Below are 22,654 nucleotides of genomic sequence, written 5' to 3'. Positions count from 1 at the left end.
GCACCCTTCAATATTGCCCTAGACACAGATCGATGTTCTTACTGAGGTTGAGTTGCTGATCAAAACATAGTTATTTCGCGGTGAACCAGAGATGAATTTGCTATGGCAAGATTAGAATTGTTCTCATGATTTGATCAAAACCCAATATCGTAGCAAGTAACAATCGAATCATTTATCAGACAAGGCTCATTTCCATTGCAAGATGATACTATCATAATCTGGAACAGCGTCACAGTCATCATTGCATATTCAGATAAGATATATCATGCATAGCAATCCTCCTGCTGGAAGCAATACATATTGATTGCACAAGCATATCGTGTATCAGCCATAGCGTCAATTCTTTATCACTTAAGGTGATAAAGCAGTAAACGTCCATAGCTCTTTCCATCAGTGTATATCAGACACTTATATCCATTCAATATGAATTTTGTACATATTCATATATCTATATTAGAATTGGCAATTGATATCTTGTGTGATATTTTTACTTGACTATAATTGCAATTATTTGATCGAGTAAGAAGACGGAATTGGGTAACTGTCCCAGCTTTCTGAGATAACCAAAAAGGGGACATTACATCTAACCAAGGTTCAAGACATTGTGACAATTTATTAATGTCAAGAATGCTGCAATAACATATAAATAGAAAAAATTCAACACTTGTGATTTATAATTAAACTAATATAAAAAAGGTAGGGTTTGCAACTATAAAACTAGATTTTTTTTACAAAAACACCTAGGGTTTGTTCAACAAAAAATTAAACACATAGGGTTTGTTCTTTGGTCCACTAAAACAAAATTAAAAAAAAGAAGGAAGAAATGTAATAGAAAAATGATTTTTTTGTTAATAAAACAAAAGAAACCTTCAGAATACAAACTTACCTATTAAATGTTGCTTGAAATCAATAGTGAGCTCTTCCCAATCTTTCGAAGACTCGTCTAGACTCTAGATGCACCAAAAGTAGCTACAAACCTGCCCAAATGTGATTCAACCTCTGATTTTGCTCAATCTTCTTGCTAGTTTCCCTACAATGCAATCCAATTTCAGCTCAAAACTCTCTTTTTTCCTTCTCCATTTGCTTGAAAATGAAACAAAGTTGCTTTCAGGGTGTAGGAGGCAAACATAAGTAAAAAAAAAGTTGAGTTGCTGTTTTTATGTTTTTTTTTTCCCAACAACGCCATGACCAAGTCTTTGGATCTAGAGTCGCCTAGATTCATTGAGTCTGCCCAGTACTCCATTGTAGAATCTCCCAGACTCTCTAAGGGTGGCTCGCCTTATACATATATATGTGTGTGTGTATCTAATATCTATACACACACACACACACATATATATACATACACATACACACACACACACACACACACACACACATATATATATATATGTATGTATACACACACACACACATATATACACATACACATACACATACACATACACATACATATACAGATACATACATACATATATATATATATATATATATATATATATATATATATATATATATATATATATATATAAAGTACCTGTCTGTGACCTTGTTTGAAAATGGTGTACCAATACCCATCTGTGTGTATACCAGAACTAGTACCTATCAACTGGAACCTATGATATTATTATACATTTTTTCACCACCACTGGCAATCTTGTTTGTTTCTAGATAAAATGTACAGTCCATTGACTTGCCTAGTCATTTATGGATATTAATATACATTCTTTCATGATCACAAATAAGATTGTTTATTTCTAGGTAAAATAACTATAATACTCTAATATTCAAGAGAAACAAGATACTACAGCCAGAAAATTTTTGCTACATCTCATTTGCTATAAGATAGCCAAGAGATTTCACACTCCTTTAACTTATAGACATTGTAATCCATAGCAACAAAAGTCACATGGCACAATAAAAAAGGCTCAGAATTACACATTTGGCTTGTCGACTTGATTAGTCAATTTATCTCCACTTCATTTGGCCATTCTCTTCATAAGAGTGGACACACTGACAACCCATGCATAGCGTAGTAGCAAAGATGTAGAATCACATGTTTATCATGTTGATTTGATTGGTCAATTCATCTCCACTTATTGAGGCAATTCTCTTCATTAGTGTGGACGCATTGACAATCCATGATACACATATGATGTTAGAGTTAGTTGATGCCTTTATAGAGCATGTTGTTTGTCCTAGTTCTGATCTTGGTTTGGGTTCGTGGGTCCAACAAATATTTTTCTGGGGTTGAGTTTGTTTTGGGTTTGTCCGTACAATTTTTTAAAAAATCATACATATATTTACAACCTAAAAGCAAGAACTAATTTTAGAAACCATAGCATTATATAATCAACAAAGCCACCATAAACTTGAATGTAATTTAAAACATAGGTAATAAATATTATAAAATATTCATTGTTCAAACTTTCAATCAATATTAAAATAATAATATCAAGTTTAACAATTAGTTTTTAGTGTCATATGATCATCATATTTTTCTTTTCTTTTGTCTTTATTATCATCACAATAATTGACATTATATGATGTAGGAACATTTGTCTTTTTTATCATCATCATATTTTTTTGTGTCTTTTGTCTTTTTTATTTTCTTTTTGTTCCTTTTCACAGTTCTGTCTCATTGGTAAGCCTGCTACTCATATTTTATCCATAGTTTGTCAAGAAATAGCAAAAATAATCTTGGGAATATTTATCAACAAACTAAAAAGATAAAGAATTTTTTTTTTAAATTGCAATTTAATTGGGAAAAATCAGGATAGGATTAGTTAGAACATTCACGTTAGGGTTAGGGAAAAAAAGAAAAGATAGCCATAGAAATTGAAAAAATCTAGAAACCCTAATTTGTTATACCAAACAATTGTGGAAAATGCACAGCAGGTATATAGATCAACTAAAAATCGTGAGATGTGATTCTTTTCTGCTTAAATCTCACTAAAATTGTGATTTTTTGGCAATCTTATTGAAAAAACTAGTTTAGTATGATTTTTTGCAGAAATCACTTCTTCTGAAGAAATTGTATTTTCTGAAGGGAAAAAACCATTTTCTGGTCTGATTTTCAATAAATCACAATTTATTACAGTTTTTTTTGCAATATTTGCTTCTATGGGCTTATTGTGCTGCATTTATCCAGAGTAAATTTTTGGGTGTGTGAGATATAAAGAAATAATTTTAAACAAGAGGGAGTGAAGGACTCATACCACTGGTACTAGATTTATTATCATACTACATTTATCAAGACTAAATTTTAAAATAATAATTCATTGTTCCATGGGGACGCACCCCCCCCCCCCCCCCCCCCCCCGAAAAAATACCTGTCCCTTGTACAGGGACATTTCTGAGACTTGGGGACTTGGGGGAAACGTTCCCCCCAGCACCACCACCTTTGCCACCTCTACCGAGGATGCCGCTAGATCGCTTGCTATATGGCACATGCCATCACATACTAATTGCAACCTTTAACTTTGTGAAAACTAGTTTCCCTTTCATGGGGCACATATCATTTTGTAAGATTATATTGCAGATTTTGCCTTGAATATTTCAATTCATCTCAATTTGTGTATCAGCGCCACCTCCCCACCACCAATCTGCTGGCGTGCCCCCATCGTTTCCTCTCTGTTCCCAAATTCGGGCCCTTGGTCCCCCCCATCCCCGAAACCCATGCCTGTGTCCCCACATCCCCTCGTCAGGGAACCCCGTGGAACTATGAAAGTTTTACGTATAGATAACTAGTACTATTTTATTTGTGTACAGGTGTAGGCTTGCGGAATTTATGAAAGCCATTCAAAATTTAAATCATATCTGCAAGCTGTTTGTTTGTTATCTATATGACACGAAAATTGTTAGTGCTCATCTCTAAAAACATATCTAGCTACTTGTTTAGTGAACAAACAATTTATAGTATACCTTTATAGTCTACAGCAGATTCTGTCATATTGGTTTCAAGCCTGGCCTTGTGGAGTTCCCTGATAAGCAAGCCAATAATGTTCCTCTCATAGCCACTCAAGTTGCTGAGGTTGATTTCTATGTGGTTTGAAGTTGCCTTTATAGGCACAACAATTTTGGTCACTGATTCTGCCCAAGTCTGAAACACATCGGAAAAATGAATAGCTTGTGAAAATCAGCAGAAAACACTCAAGTACAATCTTAAGGAAAACTGAGAGAGTACAAACACAACTCAAAACATTCATATAAGAAAGTTACAAGTGCACATTATTTTTCCTAAAAATTACAAACTGGCCAAAATTTCTCAACTACCAGCTCTATTTATTTTGGTGCAATCTAAATTATCCTTATAATAAAAATTACCCCCACTTGGATTGTTATTTTTCCATGTCTAATCTGCAAAATCAAACCAATGTAAACAGACTGTAAGTCCTGTGGAATAGGAATACTGTTCAACATATTATATTGATTCCATGAAAGAAAATATTGAAAAGCTGTATAGTGCTAGTTTTTAAAGAATTGAAATCATAGTACTTGCTCTTGACTTTGAAATATTTCTTGGATCATAGCTCGAACAAGGGAAGTTTTCCCTACACCAGGAGGACCTTCAAAAATCATATGTGGACATCGCCTTTGAGAAACCTGAATCACAACATAAAATATTCATTTGTGTGAATATCATTAATATCCAAGAAACATCTGTTTCACTGCATCAGCATATTTAGTATGATAAGGGTAATTGGTTTGACAAAGTTAAATTTATTATAGATTTTCACCATATATATTATTTATATATATTTTTGAAAATTTTAACAACTATTTTGAAGAAGAAAAACGGTCACACATACTTGGAAACTGAACTTATTTTGTTTATATACATACATACACGATGTGTATTATTTTGCTTTTCTTCAAAATAAATTCCTCTTTAGTTACTTATATATGTACATATTTAGCATTGCGATAAATCAATTATGTTTAGAAACATGTATTTAAGATATGATAGGTCACAAAGAAAATTTAATTATTTTAAACTATTTTAATGTGTATAAATATGCAAGAAGAGTCCCATCTGAAATATTTAAGATGCTATCTTGTTTCACAAGTGTTGTGGTTATTATAAAAACTGGAAGTGTAAAAATATATCAATATTCATATCTCCAAATTTTATTTAAAATAATTATATATCAATATATAAAAAAATTGATAGAAAATTTAATTCTTAATTGGTATATATTGATTTTTATAATCTGTTATTTGGTAGACATAATACTTATAAACTGATACACAAGCTTCACATTACTAAGTAATAAGTTAATTTTGTGCCCCATCCTCAGGGGGCACTTGATTGATGGTGCAACAGTGTTTCTCCAAAAATTCAGCAGTTGTGAATAATTTGGCATAACTCAGATTTTATTGGTTAGCTCTAGATCTGCTTAAGAGCATAGAAACCACAACTAGTTCAGCATCTCAATGAAAATAATTAATAACTGTTGATTTAGCTGTATTCATGGCTTTCAAAAGTCGAAACAAAATTTCACCTCTGAATACAAAGCTTCATTTTTTATAGGAACAAGCCTGAACTACGCAACAGAGCCCACAGCCAAGATGACAATTTACGATGAAACAGACTGAAGAAATAAATTGTTAAGAACCCAGATCTTTAGCCTTTGACCAAAACCAAAAGTTGAGGGCAAGCCTTGAAACATCAAACACCAAAGAAATGTGCTTCTTTGGATTTAATATGGTAGCACTAAATTCTTTCTAGTAATTTAAAACTTTAATCCATATAGAGTTACTTGAATTGGGTTGCCATTTATAAGTGAGAATCTTACAAATGATCATCTCGTGGATGAGTTGTTGGTATGAAAATCCTGTTGTATACTTGTTGAATGTGGTTTATACAATTCATTTCAACTCCCTTCACTTATGAAGGGGTTGAGCTCATGCTTGTGAAGACCACTGCTAGGAAGTGTTGGAGCTGATAGTGAACCCTACAACTCCCATAAATCATCTGTATCCAAAACGTCTATCACATTTGAAGACAAAAAGCCATGATTGTGCTATGCAACCTTGAGAGAGATTGATCCAAAGAGGAATCTGATATTGAGATATTAACTTGTATTGAATTGATAAAATCGGATTTGAATACGATGTACAAATGAATGCTTATAAAAGCAAAACCCTAGATTGTAATATCCCCGATAATATTTTTTTTGTTTTTAGCAATAAGATTAACAGAATAAACACAATAACCCATTAAGGTTAGAGAAATAATCTAGAATAATTGAAAGGAACCCTTCCACCTTTTGTTCACCGAGAGCCCAATTTGGGAGGGTGAGAGCATACGGTGTTCTGGGGATCGTTAGCACCAAAAACCAACTGAAAGCTGAATACAATAATGGGCGGCAAGCCAGCCCCTTCTGCCTATCTAGCAGTAACAAGAAACTTGGCGGTAAACCAGCCAAGAGAACAACACACCAAGACACAAATCACTCAATTGCAATGTTTCAGCGGGAGGATTGAACACAACAAAAGCTCAACTCGATTGCTTATTCAGCGGGAGGACCATTACAAACATAAAATCACTCAAATGAAGTCAGAAACACACCAAATCAAATGCGAATGAAAGATATAACCTGGACGATGAAACATGAACACAAAACCTGCAATCCAGTCACCTCAAAACAACAACATGCATCCCAATGCACCCCTGGAATGGTACGACCCAGCTGAAAGGTACGATTTGCAACTAAAAATCGAATTCTCCAAATCAGCAGCTATAAAATTGCAGACTATATCGACTCCATGCCAGGTTTTGATAGAGCCAATACCCAAAATTAAGGAATCACTTGGTCAAGAGGTATGAGCAAAATAAAGTTTTCAGCAACTCCGCGACCAGCAGCAAGAAAACACTCCAAAATCCACACAAAACACTCCACACTCAGCAAAACACTCTCTAACAGCACTGGAAATACAAGAAACACAGCTAGGTACTATCTCCCTAGTACGAAACTGAGACTTAGGAAGCCACACTTCGGAGGTCAGATTTCAATAGGCAAACCGATAGCATAACGATGCAATTTCATAAGATGATCCAAATGAGAGCCCAAGGCTCTTATTTATAACACTTGCCTCTCCAAATTCAAACTCAACTTCACCAAAATTCCCCCCAAAACCAAAATACATTTGACTCCAACTCGCCTCATGTGTTTGGCGTCCCCTTCTTAGGAAAGAAATTCAATATCTTTCCTTGGTGAAGACTTGCAACATAAAAATGAAGTTAGCACATGAAATAAGTTTCCTTTTTGACGCCAATGACTTATGAAAAAATAACAATATAGATGACAGATAAATATTTCCCCTTAAGTCGCCCACCATACCAATAATCAGTAATAAACATAATTAAATATTAAACCTTAGGATAAGGAAATAATATTTAATTAAATAACTTATAACTCCAATACTGATCAACACCAAAATCAAGGATGAATATGTGCGATGAAGACCACTGGACTGTGCTAAATCAGGACCTTGTCTGAGACTGCTAAAAATAGTAATGCTCAATACAACCACTTATTAGAAATAGTAAGTCAAGAAATACTGCTTCAAAAATCATGATCTCCGCACCCAAAGAAAGAGCTTGGAAAGCTCAGTAGAACTGCATCATCCAATAAGCGAAACCCTAACTTACTAATAATAGTAAGTTCTCACTTCACCAAAGAATCACATGCATGTTATGCCACCCTGGAGTTCATGGAAAACCCAGAAGGAAACCATAAGCAGAACTGAAGAATTCCCTCCTGACAAACCCTAAAAAGCTCGTGCAGAACTCCACAGAAGTTGGAACCTCTAATTCTCCTTTCCAAATAGCCTACGAGTCTCCGGAATAGGCCAATGGACCACTGGATACACATCATTGAGAAGGGGACATTACAGTTTGTCCTCCCCAAAATTGCTTGTCCTCAAGCAACTAAAAGGCTGGATGCCTTAAAATTTCTTCATTTTCCCATGTATCATCGTTAGTTGGCAAATTCTTCCACTTGATCAAGTACTCCTTGATCGTCCTTTTCGTCAAAGAATGCTCCTTGATATCAAGGATAGCTTTAGGAATCAAGACTAACTCTCCCTCCTCATTAAGTGGAGGTAACTTTGTTGAAGCAACAACATTATGACCAATAGTCTTCTTAAGGCGAGACACATGAAATCCATTATAAATCCTGCTGCTCACCGGAAGTTCCAACTCATAGGCCCCTTCTCCAATCCTTTTGTTGACTTTGAAAGGCCCATAAAATCGTGGCTTCAATTTCTCAATTCCACTCTTCTTGAGAGTAGACTGTCTGTAGGGCTAGAGCCTCAAATAAACCATGTCGCCCACTTCAAGGTGCACTCAACCCGTTGCTGATTAGCATACAAATTCTACTGATTCTGTGCATGCTGGAGATTGTCCCTCAAGGACCTCAAAATATCTTGACTCTGTTGCATCATATCCTTCGCCTGAGGGGTTTTGCTATCACCAAATATCAAGTCAACGAAGCTAGGAGCTTCATGACCATATAGTGTCATGAATGGTGACATCTAGATTGACATGTGGTAGGAGGAGTTGTAGCAATACTCCACTAGGTGAAGCCATCTCACCTAGGTGAAGCCATCTCACCCATGCATTCTGCTGCTTCGAGACGTAGTTTTTGAGATATCCTTCCAACCGCTTATTCACTATCTCGGTCTGCCCATCAGTTTGTGGGTGATAACTTGTGCTTGGAGTGAGCATAGTACCACATAATATGAAATCTCCTGCCAAAAAGAAATTAGGAACTTGCTGTCCCTATCACTTACAATGTTCTTTGGCAATCCATGTAACCTAAACACCTCCCGAAAGAACACTTCAACAACCTGAGCCGTTGTAAAAGGGCTGGCGATGGCGACAAAGTGAGCAAACTTAGTCTATCCACCACCACGTATATACAATCCTTCCCCTGAGCCCATGAGAACCTAGTGATGAAGTCCATGGATACACTTTCCCATTTTTGATTGGGAATGGGCAAGGGTTGTAACAAACCAGCTGGTAGAGTGTGGTCATTTTTGTTTCTTTGACATGTATGACAATCCTTAATGTACCTCAAGACATCATTTTTCAGCCCCTTCCAGGAAAATCTCTCTCAAATCTGCTTGTAAGTCTTGAAGTAACCTTGGTGACCAGCAAGGGGAATGCCATGGAAGGTCTTCAAAATCTTCTCCTTAAGCTTAGATTCAGTGACAATAAAGATCCTTCCCTTGTATAGAATCAACCCTTCAACCAATTTGTACTTTTCAGAAAAGTACCCTCTACAATGTTGGTTGCAAACTGATTTTTGGCATAATTAGCAAGCAACAACTCCCTCCAATCCGCTGTTTGCTCGCACAGTGAGCTCAAATGGGGCCTTCGGGACAGAGCATCAACCACGATGTTATTCTTTCATTTGGCATACTGGATATCAAAGTCGTAAGCTTGTAGCTTACTCACCCACTTCTGTTGCCTCTCATTCAAATCCCTTGGGTGCATGAAATGTTTAAGACTGTTGTGATTAGTCTTACTCCCCACTAGATACTGCTTGAACTTCGCAAGAGCATGCATGATAGCAAGCATCTCTTTGTCATAGATGGAGTACAACCTTTCTGCTCCTCTTAATTTTCTGCTCTCAAAGACAATAGGGTGCTGGTCTTGCATGAGGACTGCACCAACGCCTTCACCAGAGGCATCACACTGAAGCTCGAAAGGCTTAGTGAAATTAGGTAGAGCCAAAACAGGGCATGAGCTCATGATCTCCTAAAACTGATCAAATACTCCCTGTGCCTTTTCTGACCACTCAAAAGCTCTATTCCTCGTAAGATCTGTGAGGGGGGAAGCCAACTGAGAGTATCCCTTCACAAACCTACGGTAAAAGCCACAAAGACCCAAAAATCCCTTCAAGTGTGTTATGTTCTCGGGAGGAGGCCAATCAATGATAGCTCTAATCTTTTCGGGATCTACCTTCACACCCCTTGCACTAATAATGTGACCAAGGTAGAGTGATTCTTCCATTCCAAATTCACATTTGGACTCCTTTGCAAACAGGGATTCAGATTCTAGTATGCTCAACACTTCATCCAAGTGCTGTAAATGCTCCTTTCGAGACTTGTTGAATATTAGTATATCATCAAAAAATATGAGCACAAACTTCCTCAACTGTTTCTGGAAGATTTTGTTCATGCATGATTGGAATGTGGCCGGGGCGCTAGTCAAGCCAAAGGGCATGACAAGGAACTCAAAATGCCCAAAGTGGCATCTGAAAGCAGTCTTCTCCACATCTGACACCCTCATCTTGATTTGGTGGTAGCCCGATTTGAGATCTATCTTTGAGAAGAACACGGCTCCATGTAGCTCATCAATTCTCGGAATTGGGTACCGATTCTTGATGGTTTTTTGATTCAGAGCTCGGTAGTCCACGCACATGCGCATGGTTCCATCCTTCTTCTTCACCAAAACCATAGCCGAAGCAAAAGGGCTTTTGCTTGGCCGAATATAACCCATGCCAGGAAGCTCCTTAATTGCTTTTTCTATTTTATCCTTCTGCTTCTTGGGGTATCGATTGGGAGTAGTCATAATAGGCTTGGCTCCCTCCTCTAGCTCAATGATGTCTTTCGCTCCTCTTTCAGGAGGTCTACTAGGAGGTGGATTCTCAAACACCTTACTCCTCTTGGTTATCAAAGCCTGGATGTCTTCAGGATAACTCTTGTTCTCTTTAGGAGGATTGGATGGCGTAAGCATGAACTTTGTAGGTTTACCAAGGAGTGGATCCCCAAGAGTCTTACTCCTCTCCGTGATCAAAGCTTGAATGTTTGTAGAGTAGCCCCTCTTATCTTCAGGTGTATTTGAAGGCAATATCAAACACTCTGCTGCCCACTCCACTTGGTTATGGCGGATCAACCTCTCCATCTGCTTCAAAAATACAACTCTAAGTCCACCATTGGACATTCCTCTCAGGACTACCTTCTTCCCATCTGCCATAAATTTCAGCTCCATGGTTTGCAGATTTAGAGTAATCTCTCCAAGAGATCTCATCCATTGAATCCCAAGGACTGCATCATCAGTCCCACCAATGCTAACCACAAAGAAGTCATCTCGAATCTCATGGTTTCCCAACTTTAGAGACATGTTGGAAATCATTCGGTTGCAAGATATAGTGGAGCCATCAGCTACCATGACTTTGAAGCCTTCTACTTCCTCTGCCACTAGCCCCCTCTTTGCAACAATTCTCTCATCAATGAAATTATGAGTCGGTCTTGTGTCAATGAGAGCAATGACACGATGTTCTCCTATCGCACCCCGAACTCTAAAAGACTCATTCTTGTGAATGCTCGAGAGTTGAGCAACCACTCCTCTATCTTCTGGTTTAGTTTCAGGCCCTTCAGGAGCCTCTTCATACTCGCTGTCCTCAATTTCAGTCTGCTGTTCTGAAATTTCAGAATCTGATCCATCAGCAGAATAGCTCTCCATTTGATGTAAATTGCCCTTCCCATGACATTTATGTCCTAGGGCCCAAGTTTCTCTGCAAGAGTAGCAAAGATTCTTCCTCCGGAGCTCTTGATGGAGTTCATCATCCATTCACGAAGGAAACTTCTTTGTCTGATTTGTAAACTTCTTCTTATCCTTCCGGAAAGGAAAAGGCTTGGACTGAAATTTGTTCTTAGAGGCATCCAACTCCATGCTCCTAGATTTCTTAGTGGCTCCTGCCAAGGTGGGTAGATCAAAAGATTTAACCCAACCTTTCAAAGGTTCTTCAAGTCCTTAAGTGAAAAGGACCACTAACCGCTTCTCAAAAATACTACTTACCATAACTGAGATATTTTGGAATTCAGTTATGTAAGAGTGAACCTTGCTGTTTGAGTTGAGCAAGCTCCCTAAATTTCACCTCCATATCCTTGGTATCAAACCTTTCTATCAGCTTGTTGGTGAAATCAGCATAAGTGGTTATCAAGTTATGACCAAGGGTGACCAACCCATGGTATCACCATTCGTGAGCAACACCATCCAAATGCAGAGTGGCGAACTTGACGGCGTCCTCTTCGGGCATAGGCCTCAAGGACAAATAATTGTCCAACTTCTGCACCCATGTTCTAGCTGTGCTCTTATTGCTTCCATGAAAATGTGCTAGAGTCGCCCTTCCAAGAGCTTGTTGATAATCTCTTGGGGCAAGAAATCGGTTGTCATTCCTTCTTCCTCGCTTCATTTTTTGATTCATGTACTGATCCAAGGTGTGAATATCTCGGATCTATGTAGGGAGAGAAGCATACTCCATATAGCTACTCCTTATCTCATCAGCTGTAGGTATCTCAACTTCAGCTTGTGGTGCTTCTGTAGGTAGGAAGACGGGTTGTAGGGGTCTTGGGACTTGTTGACGTGTATTTTGTACACCATCATACACAGAATAAAATACCAATAGGCATCTTATCCTCTCTTGAGAAAATAGTCTCTAACTGCTGAAGATTCGCATAAAGGATCAGTTAGGTAGACTCCAAGGTTCTTTTAGTAGGGTCTCTACGTGTGGACAAGCTTCCAGCGGTATGATGTGATTTGCTGTTTCCTCCAAGGGGCCTTACGTATTCCGAAAGTTCAAGATTTGCTAAACTAAGAAACTTTTCAAAAAATAACAAAAGAGTAGGGTTTGAAAGAGGTCTAATCTAGTCTAACCCTATGAATGACTTAGTATGGACAAGACTTGGCGAGATTCAACCAACTTCAATTTTGCCATAAGATAACAACTCAATTGAAATTAGTGCGATCTTCTAAGGTAATAAAATGATATTCAATGCATCAAAGATCAAAGATACTACCACGAAGGTACATATCCAAGATACAATAATGATTGAAGATTAAGGGACTCGAAGTATTCTCCAGTCGACCACGCAAGGCGTTCCTACAATCAGCAAGAAGCTAGTGGTTTGGATTACGAATCCTACCAAAAATCAAGTCTCACACTATGTCCTTCAAATTAACAAGCTACTTTGATTGAGCATGATTCAAGTAGATTAAACAACCATGAAGATAACCAAGAAAGTTGCAACAAAACACCATAACTTCAATATTTTATTGATTTCCAAGTCATCATGTACAACAATTGCTTGAATTCCTCTCTTCAAAACTCAATCTTGCTACAAAATAAAATTGCTTCTAACTCTAATCTCTCTTCTCTATTACATCAACTATTGACTATTACACTCTATCTTTAAATGAAATGAAAAATGGGGGTATAAATAGCATCCCCAATTACAATGAAAGGTCCAGATTGAAAGTAGATCAACGGTCAAGATTATGACACCCAAACCCTAATTAGGGTTTGTTACAAATGGCCTCCTTTTTACTGAACAATATTAAATGCATAGCCAAATATTAAATTTGGCACAAAAACCTAGGAGACATAAACCAATGACAAATAAGATGTCATGTCATCTGTAACAACCTTTCATCTAGAACCTTATTCCCTTTCCAATGTTCTTTTTTAGCATATGCAATGAATCTTGTCACGATTCCTTCGATTTCTGCAATTGGAATCTCGGGAAGATTCTTCATACTCTCTTCCAAGTGGATGACCTGATCGAATGCATCTAGAAGAGCTGCGTCCCATGAAGCTTCAAGTTCCTTTGTTCTTTCAATCAGGAGCATGGTGGCAAACATTTGATCATATTGCTCATCTGTAACATTTGCGTCCTTGCAAAAGATAACCTTGATTCTATCCTCTAACTCCTGCATATCCACATTTGTCTCGACCTCGATCCTTCTGCCAAGAATGGTACAAAGTACCTCAAATACTCTGTCCTGGATCGGATTGATCACCTCCTCAACTTGGCCACATCTAACAGTAATGTCCTCGAAGAAAACACTCTTCATATGGAGTAAGGTTGACCACTGAAACAAACTGAGAGATTCCCCATCGAAAATCTTCTCTTGCGCTAAGATCTTCCTTGATGTATGTCTAATTACCTTCAAGACAGGAATGATGACATCTTTGGTATGGGCGAATGCAGCTACTGTTATCATCAAATTGTGGATTATCTCAAGAACTTGGATAGCTTGATGAATAATCTTCATCATCCTTGTTACAAACTCTATGGCCACTGTATGAGATCTATCCATCCAATTACTTGTACATTGAACCATGTTCCTGAATCTTTCTGCCTCACTGATTGATTGAAGCGGAAGTGCTTGCACTGGTGATCTAGCTGGATCCTGACGTCCCAAAGGCTCATTAATGTGACTGAAATAAGTCCTCCATGCACCGATCTCTCTCTCAAGCTTTCTATTCTTCTCCATTTCTTCTTTAAGCTTGTCCTTCAATGCCTCAAATGAGTCGGTGGCATCATCTAAAGTCTACTCAGCTGTGGATGGTCCTAGCTCAAAAGTCTGTATATCATATTCCTCTGCTAGGATCTCACCTTCATATTTGTCTACTGCCGGTGTAGCTATCTGCAGTTTTCTGGATCCAGTTTCATCTCGAATCATCTTGGACATCTTGGTAGCCTTCTTCTTCTCTGTTACTTCGTGTGAGCGTCCAACAAGGCTCTCTAAATCAATTGCACTGTCCTCGTCCTCTACTACGATCACCTTAGTTAATCTTTCCTTCAACCAATCTGGGATATTCGATCTTGTCTCTTGAACTTGTATTTCTTTGTGCACTATTTCTTCTTGTCTGGGAGGAGATGTCATTTCATTGTCTTCTTTATCTTCATCTAAATCATAATCTTGGAGAGATCCTTTTGGTGAACCATGCTGTGCCTATCCTTCTTCCTGCCTGTCATTCTGTACCATAGACTCCATGGATTCTTCCACTTGAATTGTTCTCTTCTCAGGTCTAGAAGAAGTACCGGATGATCGATCTCTGTTAGCCTCTTGTTTCCTCTTGGAAGACTCTTTCTTTTCTGACCTTTCTTTTCTCTTCGAACCTCTTGGATGGATATTGCCCTCACTGGCACATCGAAGGTTTCCTTCACCTGAATTTCTAGGATTAGGATTGCCTTCACTCACACTAGCTCCACCTTCGGCTGGTTTCTCTTCCAAAGTGAAAGTCATAGCTATGCCTTGTTCTCTCAACTTCTGATGCTGAACGTCAACCCATCTGCGAGTACAAGACAAGACTGGTGCCATCAAAGTATCTAAATCCACGACCTCGGGCTCATTCCAATCCAACCTTATTGTTTTGCTTTCTCGATCATAGGAAGACTGGATATGTCTGCCACTGTCCTGAGCTTGGTCGGCCACTCTGTAAATCCTGCATTTCCTGATGAAATCCAAAGGTAATCTAGAATGCATTTTTCGTTTCACTTCAAGATCATCTAAGAGATTCATCATAAAATCTTCAATCTGATACTCATGTCTAAACTTCCTGCCGACTGTCTCCTCTAAATGTCCATGTGGATCAAAGCTTTCTCTCAGAGCAAAAGATGAAAAAGAATACAAGGCTAACTCCTTCTCTGCGTCATCCATGGCTAAAGCATTAGGACATACCTCAACTGAATTACCCAAAATGATAGGTACTGGAACTCCATTATGATGTCTGTGTCTGAATGCCTTCACATATGCTGCCAACTGTCTTGTTACTTCAAGTAACACAATTCTGTCTGTCGGATATCTCGGCAACATGTATGGAGGTAAAGGACATCCATGCACCCTAATATAAGTGAACTTGGAAAACTGAATGAACCAAGCACCGTACCTCTTTATGAATTCCTGTGCATCCTGAGATAACCTGTTGTGAATTCCACCTTGCAACGTCCTTGTGATGTTCATCGTGAAAGTATCATTAACCAACTTATAGTTGCTTCCTGGCGGATGATGCAAGTAGGCATAGGAATCACAAGCTCTGACCTCGCCGGGTCCTCTTCCAATCACTCCTCTGTGAGGTAGTTCTGCGTACTCAACACTCCTGATCAAGGCATAGATGACATATGAACTCATGTAGAAAGACTTAGTAGCCTTGAGTCTTCTCAACTGGACGTCCAAGCAATGGCTAATCATCCTAGCCCAATGTATCGTACCTTTTCCCTGAACGATCACCTGGATGAAGTAAAACATCCACTTCTCAAAATAGAAGGCATGAGGGGCTCCTGTAACTCGGTTGAGCATGGTAATCAAATCTCTGTACTCCTCTTGGAAATCAATCCTGTGCGGTGTGTTCGGGACCTTGCTCAGACGGGGACGGCTCTTAAGTAGCCAGTTCTTATTGATAATGCTTAGACAAGCATCTGGATCATCTTCGTACATTGATCTGGCTTCTTCTATGCTCTTGTATATCATGTCCCTGTGCTCTAGAAGATGGAAAGCTTCACTTATAGCTTCCTCTGAAAGATACGCCAAAATGTTTCCCTCTTTGGACACGATCGTTCTGGACTGTGGATCATAATGACGAGCACACTCGATCATCAACTCATGGCACTGAACAGCTGGAGGAAAGCCGGCCGCCTTAATGATGCCACTCTCGATTATTCTCCAGGCGACAGGTGATGGCTTGCCAATGTAAGGAACATCTCGAAACTTCTTCGTGCTAAAATCGCCCAAGTTTGTATCTCCAATGTGGCTCCACTTAGACACGATCTTGGTCTCCACTTCTTCGGTCTTCTGATCTTCTTTCATGAGAGCTGAACGACTGGTGGATGCTCCCGCCTTCGGGGTTGCCATACCTACACAACATTTCATAATGAGAAGCTAGATTTTGCAATAAATAACATAGATTAGAGAATAAATTTTAGGAAACTTCATGATAAGTCTTTGAGTTATCATTTCCTAAAATAAAACGATTGAGCTAGGAATTCAAAATTCAAAATTCAAAATTCAAAATTTAGACTATGACGATTAATGTTCAAAATTAAAGCAATAAAGCAAAAATCGCCATACCTCAATAGAGAGCTAACTCTAGAATGCAAAATAAAAAGGATTCGCCTAGGCAAAATTGACGTATAAATAGTCTTCAACGCAATCTCTCCTTTAAAATATCAATTTCACCACCTTTCAAGTTTTTAACGTGATCTCCAATGGATTTGACAAGTTCGCACAAATGGAAACCTCAAGTTCGCACCACCTTGCTTGGAATGAAATTCGCTCCACCTTGGATATCAATTCGCACTTCTTCCTTTGATCGCATATGAGATGAAAATGATAATGTGAAAATAATGATTTTCACCTCCCCTTTATAGGCGCTTACCTCTTATTCACCCCAAGGCCGACTTGGTAAAAAAAATAAGGCAATTTTAAACGATTTTTAAATAAATAACAAGGCCGACTCTCACAAACCAAGCGCTCCTTTTGAATTTATTTAATTAATAAATAATTAATTAAATGCCTTTATTATTTAAATAAATAAATTTCGATTTTTATAAAGGCAAAATAATTAATAAATATTAAGCGCAAATTTTAAATGCCATTTTTAATTAAATTTTCAATCTATCGATTTTAGCATTTAAAATAAATTTAAAGAAAATGTGTTTGAGCGCCAAATTTTAAAAATGGAAGATACGTACCTCATCGCCCTGGTCCCTGACTGAGGGACAGGAGCGATCCATCAATTTTGTCATGATTCTTGCAATTTCGACGTCCAAAGTCTCTATCCTTACGTTCAAATCGGTATTTTTGTTGGGTCTTTCGAACTTGAGTGTCTTGCATGTGTGAATAAATGCATCTCATGACCATTATCGCCCTGGTCCCTTGGAGAGGGACAGGAGCGATCTCCATTGTTTTTCCTTAATCTTGCATCTTTGATCTCAAATTTCCATCATGAGGCAAATAATAACCTTGTTTCTTCATTCCATGCTTGTTTCATTTAACTTTTACAAGGCGCATTTGATGTTAGGAAGAATATTGCCCTGGTCCCTTGGAGAGGGACGGGAGCGATCCTTATCTTCTATTTTGAAATTCCTCGTTTTTGGTTCCAACTCCTCGTTCATTGCCTTCCAAATGGCGTTTTAGACCCTTTGTAACTTGTTTTGTTATGATCTTCGAAGGAACATGAATGCTTTGGCAAATATCGCCCTGGTCCCTTGGAGAGGGACAGGGGCGATCCTCATAATTTCTCTTTAATCTTTGTGACTTCGAACTTCAATCTTTGTTATGATGGACAAACAATGCTATTCTTTCGCTCCCCTTTCGTTCCACTTGAATTCTACAAGGCGTTTAGACGTTGGAAGGATCATCGCCCTTGTCCCTTGGAGAGGGACAGGAGCGATCTTGAAGCTCTAGTCCAAATGCATCACCTTTCAACCTTGGTTCTTCGTTCATTGCCTCTTAAAGGACGTTCTTGATCTAGCATGAACTTGCCTTGACATGATTTTGACGAAACATGAGTCTTTTAATAAAAATCGCCTTGGTCCTTGTTCAAAGGACAGGAGCGATATGAGTTCCTTGCACAAATTGGTAACACTTTGACGTTCAAAACTCTTGCATATCATCTTCAAAAGACACCTTATACCTTGTGTAATCCCGAAAAACCTTGACTTGGCATGAATTTGAAGAAAAATGAAGGATCCTAAGCAAATCGCCCTGGTCCCTTGGAGAGGGACAGGAGCGATATAGCCTCTGTGTTCATTTTGATGATCATTTAACGTTTGAAGTCTTTGTATATCACCTTCTAATCATGCCTTGGACCCTTTACGACCTTGCAAAACCTTGACCTTACGTGATATTTGAGAGATTTGGCTAATATAATCAATATCGCTCTGGTCCCTTCCTGAGGGACAGGAGCGAATTTCAACATTTTGAGCTCGTCTTGGCCTTGTTCAACTTGCAATCGCTATCATCGTGCAAAATAAAGTTCCTTGATCGTTCTTGATCAGTTGATGCTTGATAAACTTTCAAATTTTATGCCTTTATGGAAATATCGCTCTAGTCCCTTCCTGAGGGACAGGAGCGAATTAGGTGTCTAAGTGCGGTTCCTTCAATATTGGCAACTTTGGATACTTCGTGCTTGATTGAGATGTCTTAAGACGTCCTTGCCTCCTTGTTCTTCATTTTGGAGTGGCTTGAACTTGGAAGAATAGCAATATAATCATCATATCGCCCTGGTCCCTTGGAGAGGGACAGGAGCGATTTTGCTCTTGTGGGCTTCATTTCACTTCATCTCCTTCAAAAACTATCTTCAATTGTCTTGTCATACTTCCTTTCATTCATTCATGCCTTGAGATCGGTTGTAACTTGGCAAAAAAATCATCTATAACAAAAATCGCTCTGGTCCCTTCCTGAGGGACAGGAGCGAACTTAAGCATTTTGGTCCTTTGATGGCATTTGGTAATCTTCAATTCATCCTTAATGAGTTCATTTCACCTCCTTCCTTGCCTTCAAACATAAACTTGACTTGATCTTTGCCTGAATTTTGTCTTGTGAAGAACTTCGCTCTGGTCCCTTGGAGAGGGACAGGAGCTACAGTGTATTTCGCCCTGGTCCCTTGAAGAGGGACAGGAGCAATTTTGGCATTTTGGACCATTTTTCTTCATGTTTGCTCTTCAAGTTATATTCATTCGATAAAACATATCCCCTTGGACATCTTCAAATCGTCAAGTCGTTGAAATCCTGCAAGGACAAAGCAATATTTGATTTGTAGCTCCGGTCCTTCACTGAGGGACAGGAGCGATTTTGATTCCTGGAGGCACCTCTGTGCTTGTGAAAATCTTCAATTTATATTCAACGGAAAGATCACGCCTTTCTCTATCATTTCCAACTCGAAATTCACCTTGACCCTGCAAGGACAGTAAGATATTCGAAAACGAGCTCCGGTCCTTCACTGAGGGACAGGAGCGATTCTGCTCCTACAGGCCAAAATATCATGATTTTACACATTTTATCACTTCACAGGGCGAAAACAAATCATTTACAATGCCAGGATCAAAAATTAAAAAACTCAAAATTTGGTCAAAATTGGTCAATTGGTCAAAATTCACATTTCATCATCAACACTTAGACAAATTTAAGCTCTGCATTCAACATTCCAATTGAAAATAGACCATTCTGGCGAATCATTGCATTCAAAATTTGCATCCTTCGAAAGGAAGCTCAAAAGCTCTCAAAACTGACCGGATTCTGGCCTGAAAAGACGGCAATTAAAACCCTAAGGCTTGACCCTAAATCCAGACAATTGACCGACTAACAAAACCCTAAAAGCGAAGCGAAAAGCGAGCGAAAAACGAGCAAAAAGAGGGGGTCCCCATTTGCAATGGGGCGATGTGTGAAATGGTCACAACAGGACTGAACCTCCATTGTTGCTCCCATTGTTACTCCCGTTTCCATTTCCTCAAGGAGTATTAGAAGTGCTAGCTTCTGAGCCATTGTTGGGTTGATTAGGTATCTCAACAACATTCTGATTAAGTTTGGCCAGCAACTGAGACATCACATCCATCGTGGCATTGAATTGCTTCTCAGCCTTTTTGTCAGGTGTCTCATTCTGTTCTGCAACTTTCTCTGCCATTGAATCTACTGAATCTGCAGAATCCAATTCCTTCCCTCTGTTTCTCAATACCTTTTAAAATGTATCTTCCTTTGGTACTGTCGGTATCTAATACTACTGCCTTCTTTGTTCCCGGTTGTAGTATGTGATATCTCTGTCACTCATGGAACCCTTCTGTCACACAGGCTGATAGGATGTGTGTCTCTGATACCACTGTAATATCCTCGATAATTTTTGTTTTGTTTTTAGCAATAAGAATAATAGAACAAACACAGTAACCCGTTAAGGTTAGAGAAATAATCCAGAATAATTGAAAGGAACCCTTCCACCTTTTGTTCACCGAGAGCCCAATCTGGGAGGGTGAGAGCATGCGGTGTTCCGAGGATCGTTAGCACAAAAAACCAATTGAACGCTGAATACAATAATGGGCGGCAAGCCATCCCCTTCTGCCTATCCAGCAGGTAAACAAGAAACTTGGCGGTAAATCAGCCAAGAGAACAACACACCAAGACACAAATCACTCAACCGCAATGTTTCAGTAGGATGACTGAACACAACAAAAGCTCAACTCGACCGCTTATTCAGTGGGAGGACCATTACAAACATAAAATCACTCAAATGAAGTCGGAAACACACCAAATCAATTGTGAATGAAAGATATAACCTGGACAATGATACATGAACACAAAACCTGCAATCCAGTCACCTCAAAACAACAACACACATCCCAATGCACCCTTGGAATGGTATGACCAAGCTGAAAAGTACGATTTGCAACTAAAAATCCAATTCTCCAAATCAGCAGCTATAAAATTGCAGATTATATCGCCTCCATGCCACGTTTTGATAGAGCCAATACCCAAAATTAAGGAATCACTTGGTCAAGAGGTATGAGCAAAATAAAGTTTTCAGCAACTCTGCGACCAGCAGCAAGAAAACACTCCAAAATCCACACAAAACACTCCACACTTAGCAAAACACTCTCTAACAGCACTGGAAATACAAGAAACATAGCTAGGTACTATCTCCTCCCAAGTACGAAACTGAGAGTTAGCTAGGAAGCCACACTTCGAAGCTCAGATTTCAATAGCTAAACCAACAACATAACGATGCCATTTGATAAGATGATCCAAATGAGAGCCCAAGGCTCTTATTTATAACACTTCCTTCTCCAAATTCAAATTCAACTTCACCGAAATTCCCCCCAAAACCAAATTACATTTCACTCCAAATTGCCTCATGTGTTTGGCGTCCCCTTCTTAGGCAAGAAATTCAGTATCTTTCCTTGGTGAAGACTTGCAACATATAAATGAAGTTAGCACATGAAATAAGTTTCCTTTTTGATGCCAATGACTTAGGAAAAAATAACAATATAGATGACAGATAAATATTTCCCCTTAAGTCGCCCACCATACCAATAATCAGTAATAAACATGATCAAATATTAAACCTTAGGATAAGGAAATAATATTTAATTAAATAACTTATAACTCCAATATTGATCAACACCAAAATCAAGGATGAAGTTGTGCAATGAAGACCATTGAACTGTGCTGAATCAAGACCCTGTTCGAGATTGCTAAAAATAGTAACGCTCAACACAACCACTTACTAAAAATAGTAAGTCAAGAAATACTGCTCCGAAAATCATGATCTTTGCACCCAAAGAAAGAGCTTGGAAAGCTCAGTAGAACTGCATCTTTCAAACAACCAAACCCTAACTTATTAAAAATAGTAAGTTCTCACTTCACCAAAAAATCACATGCATGTTATTCCATTCTGGAGTTCATGGAAAACCCAAAAGGAAACCATAAGCAGAATTGAAGAATTCCCTCCTGACAAACTCGAAAAAGCTCCTGCAGACTCCACAAAAGTTGGAAACCCTAATTCTCCTTTCCAAATAGCCTACGGGTCTCCAGAATAGGCCAATGGACCACTGAATGCATATCACTGAGAAGGGGATATTACATGGATGAAGCCCTAGGTGAGGATGAAGTTGAATCATGACAAGTGTCATCATATGTCTTGAGTCAATATGACTTATAATTAGTTCAATCATATGACAAGTGCCCTCATCATATGACTTGAGCCAACATGACTAAAAATATAGAAAAACACTCTCAAGTTTAGCTTAAGTTAAAAAAGTAATAGGGGACCTAAGTAATTAATTGATGATTAATTAATTTTTTGTAGTTGCTTCTGGTTTTGATTGTATGCCTTTTTTTACATCAACGTTTCGAATCACACTC

At 38.5% G+C, this 22,654-nt stretch overlaps 1 protein-coding gene and 1 long non-coding RNA gene across 3 annotated transcripts in view; one reads left to right on the top strand and one right to left on the bottom strand.

The window, feature by feature from the left end:
• Positions 1 to 22,654, bottom strand: part of LOC131031279 (replication factor C subunit 3) — a 102,644-nt gene that overhangs the window by 23,806 nt on the left and 56,184 nt on the right. For both annotated transcript variants that reach the window (XM_057962359.2, XM_057962360.1), the window contains exons 3-5: positions 4,498 to 4,605; positions 4,327 to 4,359; positions 3,925 to 4,102 (exon numbers count right to left, since the gene is read on the bottom strand). In XM_057962359.2, the coding sequence (XP_057818342.1) occupies positions 3,925 to 4,102; positions 4,327 to 4,359; positions 4,498 to 4,605 (319 nt within the window). The remainder of the gene's footprint in view (positions 1 to 3,924; positions 4,103 to 4,326; positions 4,360 to 4,497; positions 4,606 to 22,654) is intronic.
• LOC131031280 (uncharacterized) overlaps positions 1 to 22,654 on the top strand; it is a 107,653-nt gene that overhangs the window by 31,702 nt on the left and 53,297 nt on the right. The gene's annotated exons all lie outside the window — the stretch shown is intronic.

The sequence above is a fragment of the Cryptomeria japonica genome, chromosome 8, assembly GCF_030272615.1.
Source record: "Cryptomeria japonica chromosome 8, Sugi_1.0, whole genome shotgun sequence".
In the NCBI taxonomy this organism is placed as follows: Eukaryota; Viridiplantae; Streptophyta; class Pinopsida; order Cupressales; family Cupressaceae; genus Cryptomeria; species Cryptomeria japonica.
This window is presented reverse-complemented; position numbering and strand designations above follow the sequence as displayed.